Source organism: Tachysurus vachellii, chromosome 6 (assembly GCF_030014155.1).
Source record: "Tachysurus vachellii isolate PV-2020 chromosome 6, HZAU_Pvac_v1, whole genome shotgun sequence".
NCBI lineage: Eukaryota > Metazoa > Chordata > Actinopteri > Siluriformes > Bagridae > Tachysurus > Tachysurus vachellii.
In genome coordinates, this window is record NC_083465.1 from 18,742,890 (window position 1) to 18,757,035 (window position 14,146).

The window sequence follows — 14,146 nt, forward strand, 5'->3', positions numbered from 1 at the left end:
TAAGAGTAAATAATTATCCAAGGTATGCAGGTATTTCTCACCACTCCTGCCATTTAACCAGGCTTCACACATACAACATGATGTGTTTATATAAAGATAAGTAATAAATGAATAAGCCGAATTAATACCAGAGAAGAAATGCATTTTATGTAGCACTCATGGAAATGGCAAACTTTATTTGTACAGTAACATGGGATATTTCCTGGGGAACAGCACACTAACGCTTTAACTGATGAACCACCACAAGTCTCTAAACTGAGGTATTGATGTTCATCACAAAGTTTCATTAAATCCACTTTAATGAAACAGCTGAAACCTCAAATCAGTCATCACATGAAACTTTTACATAAGCAAAAATAGAGTGAAAACTTCTGGCAAATCTTTATCCGTAAAGAGCAACAAAAAGTTAATGTGAATGAATTACTAGAAATTTCGGATATGAAAAACTCAATAAAGTATCTGACATAAAAACTCAGAAATGTAATAAAATATTAACAAAGCAGCAAAAAAAAGTAGTTAATCCAAACATGTTAAGTTTTTGTATTCTCCAATGGACATCTCTGCTCAAGCAGGTAAGTATTAGTTCAGCTGAAAGTTAGGCAGGCAATAAAAGTTCATCTCATAAACAACAAAATTTCATACATTGTTATGTCCTGGCCCCTGCCTGACACTTCTACTCCCATATTTCTTTCAGCGTCCTTCCCTTCTTTCTCTCTCACACAAAAGGAAAAGAAGGTGGAGCTGAGGAACTGAAGGGAGGAATACAGGGCAACACACAGTGAGAGCTCTGACATCAGTGATGTCATTAGGTGGCCTGCCATGTTGGCGTGGGCATGCGTTTCCATAGCGATTTGGTTGGTCTGGTGTTGTAATTCACATTTCCTCTCCAGTTCTCTAGGTGTCCTCCTCCTCACCTCCTCCCACTGCTCTCTTCCTAACATTGTCCTCATTCTCAACTTCTCTGCTCCATTCCTCCACACTCCCAACATATTCATCCTCATCCTCCTCTTCCTCACCATCAGCCTCCTCCTGCTCTTCCTCCAACTGCTGCCGAAGGCGAGCCTGTTCCATAGCATGCTTCTCTGCTCAACCACAGAAAACACAGTAAATCCTTAAATCCAAAAACAGAGTAATGCAATTTGGTACCTAAAGGGTACCCGTGATGCTTCTCAACAGTGAACACACTCACTCTGATAGGAAGCTGAAGAAGAAAAGCGGCGTGATGGAAATACATAATCAGCAAAAAACACCAGCACCTAGGGGATAAAAGGTAGCAAGAAGAAAAAAACATTTCTATTTGTGCTTCTTACATAGAGTTGTATAGAGCATTTTTATGACATTTATGTATCTATAGTGGGAAAAAACTGTCCACAACTGTTTTTCAAACCCCTCTTAAACATTTTGGAAATATGAGAATTATGTAAGAGAAATGACTAATCCAATTAATTTAAGGTATAGTTATTTAATTATTACTATAGTTTCATTTTAAAATTATATTGTTTGGTTTGGTAGCTTTGTGGCATGTTTTAGTATTTTTCCATGACGCATATTCAGACTTCTATTCTTGTCGGTACATGAAGCATCAGCTTTTAAAATTGAATTTGGGGAAAATATGTCAAGGAATCCCAAAAGTGTTACAATTTTTTAGCAAGTGACAAAATACTTATATAATATCCAACTGACTTTGTTTCTAAAAGTTTATTTTCCCCATTTATGTTTTATGTGAAATGAACACAGTGTATCTCTCTCAGGTATCACTGTCTTTTGCAGTATCACATTCTAGGATCAGTATTCAAATGCGTTTAGACACTTACCAGTCCAAGGGTGAGTCCACAGAAGAGGGTTGCTAAGCCAAAAATGACATAAGAACCCCAGACTGGAATTCCGACATGCTCTGTTAGGTAGGTATGGCATTGCTGTAACAATCAGCACAATGTTACTTCAACTAGCAAGCAATATTAACCTGACTATGCATGAAACTAATAAGTCACTGAAAGTAGTGAACTGGAAAATGACAGCATTAACACAGTGATAAATGGATCACTCTGAAACTCAACCTGATCTGACTGGGCTTTTGTGTTTACTTTCACTGTAAAATAAGATACAATTTATGACCAAAGGAATGTTGTCTATCAGAATAAAACGGTTCTTACCCTGATAAACATGGACAGCTTAAAGAGAGCAGACATCATGTTCATCCTAAAGCAAAAGAACAAAATCATCCATTTACTTGCATCATTTAACCTTTAAATAAATATGGGCTATGTATTCTATTACAATTATTATTATTAATTAGCAGGGGGCACGGTGGCTTAGTGGTTAGCATGTTCGCCTCACACCTCCAGGGTCGGGGTCCGATTCCCGCCTCCACCTTGTGTGTGTGGAGTTTGTCAAATTCTGTCATTTTCTGAATTTGTCATGTTCTCCCCGTGCCTCGGGGGTTTCCTCCGGGTACTCCGGTTTCCTCCCCCGGTCCAAAGACATGCATGGTAGGTTGATTGGCATCTCTGGAAAATTGTCCCTAGTGTGTGATTGCGTGAGTGAATGAGAGTGTGTGTGTGCCCTGCGATGGGTTGGCACTCCGTCCAGGGTGTATCCTGCCTTGATGCCCGATGACGCCTGAGATAGGCACAGGCTCCCCGTGACTCGAGGTAGTTCGGATAAGCGGTAGAAGATGAATGAATGAATGAATGAATGAATTATTAATTAGCAATTTATTATCATTTTAATAGCAAGGTTATACTAAGTGAGTATTCTAAGAGCGGAGAGAGAGAGGCATTTTTCTAAACAAAAAGCTTTCTAACAAAACAATAACCCTGCTTCACTTCATACAATGCTTGATGAGACTAGAGAACTGAGAGTAAGCTGTGCTCCTTGTAATCTAAGTTGTAATTTAAGTTGTAAAACAAGTGTTGAGACAGCACCACTACCCACCACCATGCTGCCCTAAAAGGAAACATTTACGTTACATTTTCTCTTACAGACTCAGCTACATACATTAGGAAGGTGCTTACATGAAAGAGGAAGGGCCAAACCAAGAGGAAATTGGCTCAATACTCTGCCATTTCTTCTCATCAATGAAGCTCAGGAAGTCTTCTTTAGTACGTGCACCTTGGTACCTCCGAAACACTCCATCTTTACAGCTACATAATATATGTGCAAATAATATACAAAGCAATATATCAGTTTACAATTAAACACTCACTCACACTTATTACTGTAAGTCTCAGTCATAATGCAGGCAGGTACAGGCAAACACATTTGCACACCCAGTACCCTGGCTATGGGTGAGTCATAGGAAGTTATAAATGGCTCATCCGGAAGTGAAACTCACCACTACACACTCTATCGAGCAGAGTAAATGATTAAATGGCATCACAGTATTTGTGCACACCATTTTGTATGGTATTCTTGCACACTTTACTTAAAAAGATAAGGTATCTCAAGTAGACATGGACTTACTGGTATATGGTTGGAAGAGCTGTGATGATAAACCTGCCACTCAATCCTACAAAATCATATAACATGTAAAGCAAATAAGTTCTTATTAAACACACACAAAACTGAGTTTAGGCAAGAAAATTTACCAGGCTGCTCAGTTACATCCACTTTAGCAATGTTGACCCCAATGTCCTCACTCCAGTCTGCAAATTCATTCCACAGAGGCTGCAGCTGCTGGCAAGCTGGACACCATGGAGCATAACTGCAAGACACAGATTAGAGGCAATGATCTAATATTAATAATAATATTAATGATGTCATAGTAAACTTTTCTTAGATATCACAAATATTGAGAGAATTCTTAAGATGCTTACAAAAAAAAGCTTCTTGACTTCACAAATGCAAATGGAGACAATTTTCTAACAGACCTTACAAATAGTTTCAGTGAATTCGGTGAAAACCTTTCTAATGGGCCCACATCTGGTTTGCTAGCAGTTTGTTAGCAAACCTATATATCAAGATACAGATCATTTATCACATAAAAAATCATTAAGTATTGCAATATACCATTTATTACCCACTTCTTTAGCTTTTTGAATAAAAATGGATGACAAAGCAGGAAGCAGTGCTATCTCACGATACCAGACTCATGGGTTTGATCCTAAGCTACTGTCTGTGCAGAATTTCACATGTCCTTCTTATATTTAGATGCAATTCATGCAGACTTTCCAGTTTCTGATCACCTAGAAAAAGACATGCATGTAAGGGGATTGGCTATGCTAATTGCCCCTGTGCAAAGTGTGTAAGTGTGTGTAAGTACGTGTGTGTGTGTGTAAATTATATGATAATTTTATATTAGTCCAAATTAAGGCAAATTAAGCAGTATTGAACTATCTGCTGTACAGTAATCTAACTTACAATGCAGAGTATTGATACAAATAAATAAATAAATAAATAAAGGAGAGAACATTATATTAACGTATGAAAACCAGAACTATACAATCTTTAATGACAATCTATAATGTTGACAAATGAGACCAAGGACAATTAATCCTGTAGTTGATTTCCTTTCTCCAACACAGATCCCAACATCTTATTCAAAATGCATCAATATAATACAATTTAAACATAACTCATTTTTATGACACGTTTTTTAGATCCGTTTTGGTTGTGTAAAACGGAGTTAGTCGGTGAAAATGAACCATACTGTTCCATGATTATTCTCATGCACACATAATCCCCAGCTAACTCATGCTAAAGGCTAACTGGAGATAGGCGGCAACTCACAATTCTATCATCCATTCACCCGTCAGAATGTCCTCCCAGTCCGTGTCCGTGATCACTCTCAGGTTGTCCGGCTTGGCTGTGACAGGCAACACCGCCAAACAGTACAATACGACGACTGGATACAAAATGGAGAAGGAATTTATTCGCGAAAGTGGTCTTGTTTCTCTCCTTCTGCAGCTCACTGAAGCCGCCATGTTTACTCTAATTCTTCTTAGCCTACTTCCGCTTTGGGCAGCGACTACATGGGCTGTGTTCCAAATGACGTCCGTATATAACGAAGTGCACTACAAAGTAGGTGAAATGGATTTATTCCTACATCATGTGAAGTGAACTATAATTTTAAATTCCAGGCAATTGAGACTCCATGTTGAGGAATTCCTGCGTTATCAAAAAGTTACAACTAATCAGTTCTAACTATAATTATTTAAATTAATAATAAAATTGCGTGAGAGTGTGTGTGTGCCCTGCGATGGGTTGGCACTCCGTCCAGGGTGTATCCTGCCTTGATGCCCGATGACGCCTGAGATAGGCACAGGCTCCCCGTGACCCGAGGTAGTTCGGATAAGCGGTAGAAGATGAATGAATGAATGAATGAATAAAATTGCGCGTATCTCAAAACAATTTTCCCCATTTAAATGAATTGAAGTCCCATTAATCCGTTCCAGCTCGCAAAATTCCACTCCAGTTGTTTTGTTTATGTGTTTTGAATATGAAAAATGTACAGTACCTGTATATATAAATGACAAATATTGTATAAAAACATACAGTAATAAAAGAGAATGTTAAAAAATAAACTGGTTTTACTTTACGGAAGATGCGCACGGAGGTTGAGGGAGGAGTAAACAGGAGGAATTTTGTCTCGTACAGTACGTACACTTTCGCTTTAGTTCACTTACTCGCTACTTTACACTCTTAATGCTACTTTACACTTAAATGGAACTTAACTAAACTTCACTAAAATTAACGAACTTAAATCAAGCATCGCGTTAGTTCTGGGAGGCCACGTCATCAAGCGTGCATCATCTAATAATCAGCTGTCCACGACGCGCACCAATCCGGTTACGGCATCCATATTACCCGACAATTTAAATTCCCATTCATTGAGCCGCTCTAGCGCTTCGCTGCTGCTGCGATCTAAACTCCCTCCTCCAACCCCGACTCCACCATGCCGGAACCCGTGTTCGTTGTGCCAGTTTACGTCATAAATCTCCACATATTTTTCTTTCTCTCTCCCTCTCTCTAATTATTTAATTATTTATTTATCCATTCATTCATTTATTACTTTCCAAAAACGCGTAAGCGAGCATATCTAATACTATGCATGATTAGTGGTTCTACGGGGGTCTATTCTATTTTCGCTGCTTTCTCCGCTCTGACCACGCATGCGCACGGACGGGCGCGTCGATTTTTGTCCAGAACAGAACCATACCGCCAACACTAACTGTATGCATATCATCTAATAAATTCTCTTTTGACAAAGTGGTCCTGACTGAACTGAAATTCTTAACTTAAGTGAACTTAATTGCTACAATTTCTGTTTTCTTTACATTCATTTTGCTTAATTTTCTTCATCACTTTTATCTATACTTGTTTTTGCCTTTTTTGTCACTCTTTCCTCACTAATATCTGCCGGTCGTTTTTAATAACCTGTCCGGTCGGCATATCGGATGCGGTGTAGTCGCACAAGTTAAAATTTTTCAACGGATCCAACGCTTAAAACGGATCTGAAAATTACGGACCCGCAGATGGTCGGCACCTTTGCGACTCTCCATAGGAAATGAATGACTTCCTGTTTATCGGCCGTCGTTTGTCGTGTGCAGTGGAAAGGCGGCTTTAACCGAGTGAGACGCGGGAAGCTGAGGCGGGGAAACAGCGCACACGTGGTTGTTGGGGATCTTTGTTTCGGCGGCGGCGGCTCGGATGCTCGTATCTCAAAAATTTGCTCGTATCTCAAGCCAAAAATTTGGTCGAATCACAGCTCGTATCTCAAAAGAATCGTATGTCAGAGCACTCGTATCTCGAGGCATCACTGTAATAAAAATACATGTTCATTAGTTTTCTTTATGCAATGATGAAATTTTTAGTGTTTGCTTTTTCATTTTAATTAAGCATTAAGTGATTTTTTTTGTAACTGAAACGTCAAGAGTATTAAAGAATTAATGAACGAATTATTTAAAAAAATTAATTTAACAATTAATATAATTAATATCAACAAATGCATATCTAATAAAATATTCACTATAGAGTACTAGTTTCTTGCCTATTGAATAATAATATTTTCCCCCCACTATATTTCATGCTTTTTATTGTGCAAAACAGTGTGTATTATTTAATTAATCCTAATAATTATTAATTTTAGTTTGTAAATTTAAATTTTTTTGCCATAAACATAGACGTTCCATTTACTTTGCAGCCTGGAAAACATTATTAATATTGTTACATACTTCTTTGTTTTAGGTAAAAATAAAAAAGGAAGAATAAAAGATTATCACACCCGTTTCTTACCTATCCGTTAGTTAGTTGTCTTGCGCCAGTAGAGGGCAGAATAAGCGCTATATAACAAATGAACCTGCAGCTTTCCATTACATATAAATCAATGAGTTCGTGAGATTTGGAACACTAAAGATTTTGCTTGGATAAATGTTCACACACACACACGCTCACACGCACGCACGCACGCGCACACACACAGACACACACACACACACACACACGCACACACACACACACACACACACACATACACGCACACACACAGACACACACACAGACACACAGACACGCACGCACGCACACACACATACAGTACACACACACAGACACACGCACACACACACACACACACACACACACACACACACACACACACACACACACATACATTTAATGATTAAACATAATTACTGATGTCCATAGCAACCATAGCAAGTGAGAGTGATAATGAGAGCATTTGAAGCTGTCTGTGAGTATATATATATATATATATATATATATATATATATATATATATATATATATATATATATATATATATATATATATATACGTATATATGTATACGTATATATAGAAAGCAAAATAATAACAATTTTTACCAAATAATAACCAATTAATAACCAAAATTATGTAGTAACAATGTCATAGAAGGATAGGACGAAGAAGAAGAAGAAGAAGAAGAAGAAGAAGAAGAAGAAGAAGAAGAAGAAGAAGAAGAAGAAGATGAAGAAGAAGAAGAAGAAGAAGAAGAAGAAGAATAGGAGGAAGAAGAAGAATAGGAGGAAGAAGAAGAAGAAATTGACAAATATTTTAAAAATATGACCAAGATTAATGGGTTCAACTATCGAATTATGATATTTATTTAAAAAATCAGGTTTTGGGCTTTGTGTCTTTAAATTCTAGTTACTGAAAAGTAAAGGTTAAGGTGAACATGCTGATTAAATGATGATATATGTATTGGTAAATATCTGCATCTCTTCAAACATGGCCATATTTGGAGAGCACTAAAATACAAAAAAGCTTGACGTAGGACGCACGCTTGCTTCACAGGATATGGGTGGGAGGAGAGAAAACGCCGGAACTATGGAGACAGCATGAATAGGAAGAAGTGGGCAGAGAAACCACTCACTCCTTCTAATCACTTTCTTCCTCTCTGTCTCGGTTATGCAAGGGTCTTCTCTCAGTATCAGGTATTCTCTAAAAGCAAACAGAAATAAACCATTCATTCTAACAAAACTGCATCTCAGAGCTTTGTCACCCACACATGCATCTCAGAGGCTTTGTGAGCAAGTGGCTTCTGTTGATTCATGATCTTATATCATGAGTTGTGCTTATATAAATATATTGAATGAATATACAGTACAGATCCCTTGAAATATTTAACAACATTTACAAACAGGGATTCATTCCACTAAAAACAATCAAATAAATTATGACACGTCATTTAGATCAGAAAGATGTGCATGATTACCTACTGAGCTATATTAGGTGCATTAGAAATATATAAAAATATTTTTTTAAATACACAACAAGTTTTAACTTAGGGTTTAATATCTGTCCTCTACGCATGACTTACAGTCTTTTATACAGATGGGAACTTGGATCTTTTGGATCCTGTGTTACATTTAACTGAAAGACTGCAAGAGGTGGATTGAACACCACTAGTACCACATCAGCAAACTCTAGCCACTCTTTTCTGCTTTTGGATGCTGGTTTTAGATTCAGATTATGTTTTTAAAAAACAGTGCAGAAACTTTAGTGAAAACTGCATTTATGACTTGCAGCCATCAGGGCAGTTTTAGAAGGACAAAGTGTTTTCATGAGTGTGTAAGACACAGTTTATGTGACATATCTGAATGTGTGCTTTGTCTCTCTAACACTCTCTCTCTTAATTGCTGACAGTGTTCTTGTCAGGCACACATTCGTTTGGTGGAAACTGTTTAACAGAATACAGAATCCTAGTGCAACATCCAGACCCAAGGAACATGCTCCCCACTAACAGAGGTCACCATCCCCTGAATAAAGAGTAGTTGTAATATATACCCAAATATATACGAGCTCTAATTATCTGTGATAATTTAACCTATGCTGTTAATAAAGTACACACATAGGTCTTTTCCAGTGTTTCTCTGTGTTGTGTGTTCCAGATTTTTTATCAGTGCAGAAATACAGCTGGTATTGAAGCAACTCTTTCAGAATTAATTTTGATTTATTTCAGAATTTATATTTATATTCTCAAACCTGAGAAATGTCAGTTCACACAGTATCAATCAATCCACTGCATTATTATCATCATTCACATTTCAGTTGTTTGCTATTTTACACAATACATTACAATACCATACAATACAGTATTACAATAATGTAACTGCTGCTTTAGTATTGGGGTTCATTACAGTAATTCTGCACACACAATATTGATTGAACATACAGTATTTACACTGGTCAGCACTGTTTTTGTGTATTGTCCTTAGTGTATTGTCTTTTGTGAAATGTTTTGTATTTTTTGTTTGCGCTGTGTTTTTGTCTTTTGTCCTGCACTGTTTGCACCAGGTTGCACAGATGCACTTTACAGTATGTGGCTAGGACTAACTTACTTGAGTCCTAAGCTCTGTCTTTGTTTTATCTAGCACCATGGTCCTTGAGAAATGTTGTCTCATTTCACTGTGTACTGCAATAGCTATATATGGATGAAATGACAATAAAAGCTTCTTGACTTGACTTAATCATAATTATTTTGGATATTAGTGGAACCAAGTGCAACAGCATCACCACTGGTCATAAGCAGAAACTATTATATATGAAGAAGTAAGGCTTGAACACATCATAAACAGAGACTGAGAAAAGGCACATGAAATACAGTCAATAATTGTGTAATAAATGCAAACAAAGCTGGAATATTAGCTCAAATTTATGTTTGAAAGAGAAACCAAAAGTAAATAGATTATGCATGTATTATCTAATTACATTTTAGCCTTCATATTTATTACCCATGCTTAGGTATATAAAATATAACCACTAAGTAATTGCTTTGTATGGAAGTAATTACAATTCATTGTTTTTTCTATGAGAAAGGGGATAATTTCATGATGGTAGTTCACTAATGTTAAGAATTACGACAAATTCAATTTGGGTGACTGTTACTTATAGGTTTTTGGGCTTTAAATCATTTTCCATAAGGGAGTTTCTGACCTGACAACCCAATTTTCTAGAACAGTGCAGCTCACTGAAGAGACTGAAGATTGCAGACATTGACTTTCTCAGTGCACTTCATACTTTGTTTTTTAATGTTAGTGGAAATGAAAAATATTAACAAGATTCACATTTTGTGCTTTCCTGTTCCTACTTCCACTCAGATATCTTCCGTTTGCATGTATATCCAAAATGGTATACAATTGAGACAGGACAACAATGTGCAGTTTAGGGAATAAAAGCCTTGCTTAAGGGTTCAACAGTGATTTAGTTCTGGGATTTAAATTCTTGACACACACACACACACACACACACACACACACACACACACACACACACACACACACACACACACACACACACACATACACAGTCATATTTCCTGGCCCAATCACTATCATTTCTCAGTGCATCTCTGAATTTCTTTCCTCAAGATGTTATGTTTATTAGTTTAATATCTTAAGTTATACATTGTTCATTTAAGGTGCCATAATTTAAACAAAAATGCTTATTTCTTTTTCAGTCTTAATTCCTTAGCAGCCCTTACTGTAGGATGGAGTTATTAGTTTAAAATTAGGTTGAGGTTTGCACAGGATTTCACTATGTAAGAGCTACAGTATTAGGGATCCAAACTATTTCAGGCACTTTGCACTGGTTTATGAATTACTTGATCTTTAACACTATTACATGTTTGCTATATCTTATATCTATAACTTATTACATTTATATATACATTGTGTTATAGGAATCAAGTAGTTGTCTGGCTATTATGTGCATATAAATGTACAGTCAAAGAATATACAATTATATACAATAGCATCGAGTAAACATGCTAGGTTTTGTGATGGTAATATTCTAAAATGTCTGGCACAAAGACAAACAACATTTTTTATGTTGTAAAGCAGTCAAAGAGCATGATATCTGAGTGCTTATACGTGTGCAGAAAGACAGATAAAGAGCTAGAAAGAAGAGAGTGTGCAAGGATGATAAATGAACCTGCTGTCTTCTCATTCAAATTAATCTGATGTTCTGCAGTAAACATGCTTTTGTCTGTATATCTAGAATATAAAATGATGTGCTAGAAGGTAAAATAATATGTTGCAGCATATTATGTATTTGCTCAACAAAAAAGCTGAACATTTCTAATTGCAAACTGTGCCAAGCTCCATTCATTTTCATTTGTTTGATTTTGCTACATAAGGGATGTATAATTCTGGTCCTGAAGATTGCAACACTGAACTGGTAATTATTTTCTGGCTAGAAGACAGAAAGTGTTTGGGAAACACTCCACAATTATGTAAAATTGAAAAGCTGCCACCTGTAAATTGAGACTAGATGAGGGAGAACAGTAATTGTGCATCATGCAAATGCAGTATCTCCTAAGAGGTCTTTAATGAAAGGAGATGAAGGAAGTATTTCAGGGAATTTGGTGCTGTGTTCAGTCTTAGAATGAAAGGTACTGTGCAGGCTCATTTATGTTCTCAAAGGTGCAACAATGGTCCACAAGTAACTTAACTCATGCTCACATGTCACTAATTATGCAAAAGACCCTACCAGTGCCAAGCATTTGTACCTTGAAATGCACTTTTCAGTACTTTTTCCTATTGTGTGTGGGATAATTTCCAGTGCTTTCAGTTAACCAGCATTGAAAAATATGCAGCAGGTGAGAGTGATTTAAAGAAGTTTAGGTAAGAGGAGCTTCCTGAACTTTAGGTCACATGCTGGATCAGTAGCTCACTGACCCACTTTTCCACCATCAGAATAAAAATCATTAAGCAGTTCATTATCCAGGAATCCCTCTACAGAGACATTAGAGAAAAACACATTATCACCATTCCTTCCACACAATATAACACTCCCTCTCAATCTCTCTCTATGTCTGAAAACACTCACATTATTCCTAATACATTTTCTAAATAATTTAAAACCATTCTCCTACCAAACACTGCATGTTTTACCCTTTGTTCTCTCTCTCTCACACACACACAAACACACACACACACACAAACACACACACACACACGCAAAATAAATCTAAAATAACATGTGTACTTCCTTAATTCACACTTTTCCATATAATTTCTCTCGCTGTGCCCAGGCAACTGAGCTGATCTGAGCTAAGCTGGTCCCCAACACATACCGGCACACAGTTCAAAATCACTATCTCACTGCATTGTAGTACTCATGAGTATGTATCAGGTTGTGTGTGTTGTGGGTTCTTGAACACATTACTTTCCCTCTAGTGGGTGGACCATTAAAATGTCAGTTTGCTGCACTGTATGAGTGAGTGCTGTTATTCACCTCGATGCAGCTCTTGTACTCTGCTTTCAGTCAGGTTACTGTGGAAACACAGCCGAAAGCAGACACAATGGGACAATACAGAGCAGTGCCCATGAGTACAAAGCATGTAAAAACTCAGGCCTGTTGACATTTCAGCTTCAAAAATCTCACAACAATGAACATGGACATCTAAGGATCCAAATAACTGAAAGCAATGCAGCTGGATGTTGTTTGATTTCATCTGAATCCATAGTTTAGCCAAAATATTGGGAGTTATTGTTAATTATACTAATTACTTTAGTATGGACTAAAATAATCTATGGACATGTATTATTATAAAGGTTTGTTATGAATAATGAGATAAATGGATAAATTCATAACTTAATGTATTTATGATTCATTTTACACAATGTTATAATTAGTAATGAAAAATACACCTTACATCAGTGGTCACAATGCATTATGAATTGTTATGAATAGTGTTCATAACATATTAATTTGCTAGTAGTAATGAAAAAGAATACATATAGACCCATTGAGAATTTTAAACAAGTAACTAAACGTTTCAATGTTTCATATGAATGTAGATTACTATCAGTTTTATGATATTATAACCAAATTATAATACAGTATAAGTTGCATTTGTGGAACTCTACACCAATAATTCTGAATTTTGAGGGGTTACAACACTGAACCAGTAATTACTTGTCTTGTGTTTGGAAAACATTTTACAATTATACAAAATGGAAAAGCTGCCACCTGTAAATTAAGATGAGATGAAGGAGAAATTATGAGTCATGAAAATGTGTTGCTTCCTAATGTAGGAGTTCTTTCATGGAAGAGGGAGTTGGGAGAGACTCATGTAAAATACCATGCAAACATGGTAAGTTTGTTACTGGATGTTGTAAATAGGTTCTATTTACTAATTCAGAATAAAAGGTACTGTACGGGCATATTATTGCTCCAAGCAGCACATCAAAGATACAACAGTGTACCTTAAAATAATTCCCATGCATTATGTACAAATGAGTCTTTAAGGGAATCACCCCATTTCCATTCAATCGTACCTTTAAAGGTTATTTTTCTGCACTTAATAAAGTAGCTTAAACCTTATTATAGATAGCCTATAACAGTTATGTGAGTTGAAAGTTCTGTAAGACATGTTACAATAAGCTGACAAGGCCTTTGGGGAAAATGCCAGCAGCCATGTTGCAGTAAATGCTAATACAGTTTTAATATTATAATTGAATTCATGTACCTAACCCTACCATCTGTTCATGCAAATTGTTTAATGAGAAATGTCATGAACAAACCTACAGACTGTAACTGATTAACTTGTATGCCCTTCAGAAGTGCATGGAGTCATTAACTGTCAGCCATGCAGCATGTCCTTAACATTATCCCACCTATTGTACTGCAAAGACTACTCCAAGCATTCAGTTATCAGATC

At 36.5% G+C, this 14,146-nt stretch overlaps 1 protein-coding gene across 1 annotated transcript; it reads right to left on the reverse strand.

Moving 5' to 3' along the window:
• Positions 1-156: 156 nt before the first annotated feature.
• tmx1 (thioredoxin-related transmembrane protein 1) lies at positions 157-8,533 on the reverse strand. Its single transcript, XM_060871508.1, has 9 exons — positions 8,483-8,533; positions 4,729-5,012; positions 3,588-3,703; positions 3,463-3,508; positions 3,015-3,143; positions 2,154-2,199; positions 1,815-1,916; positions 1,190-1,256; positions 157-1,082 (listed from the first exon to the last, which is right to left on the reverse strand). Exons 1-9 carry the CDS (start codon positions 8,531-8,533, stop codon positions 895-897), a joined length of 1,029 nt encoding a protein of 342 aa, XP_060727491.1. The 3' UTR covers positions 157-894.
• Positions 8,534-14,146: the final 5,613 nt, after the last annotated feature.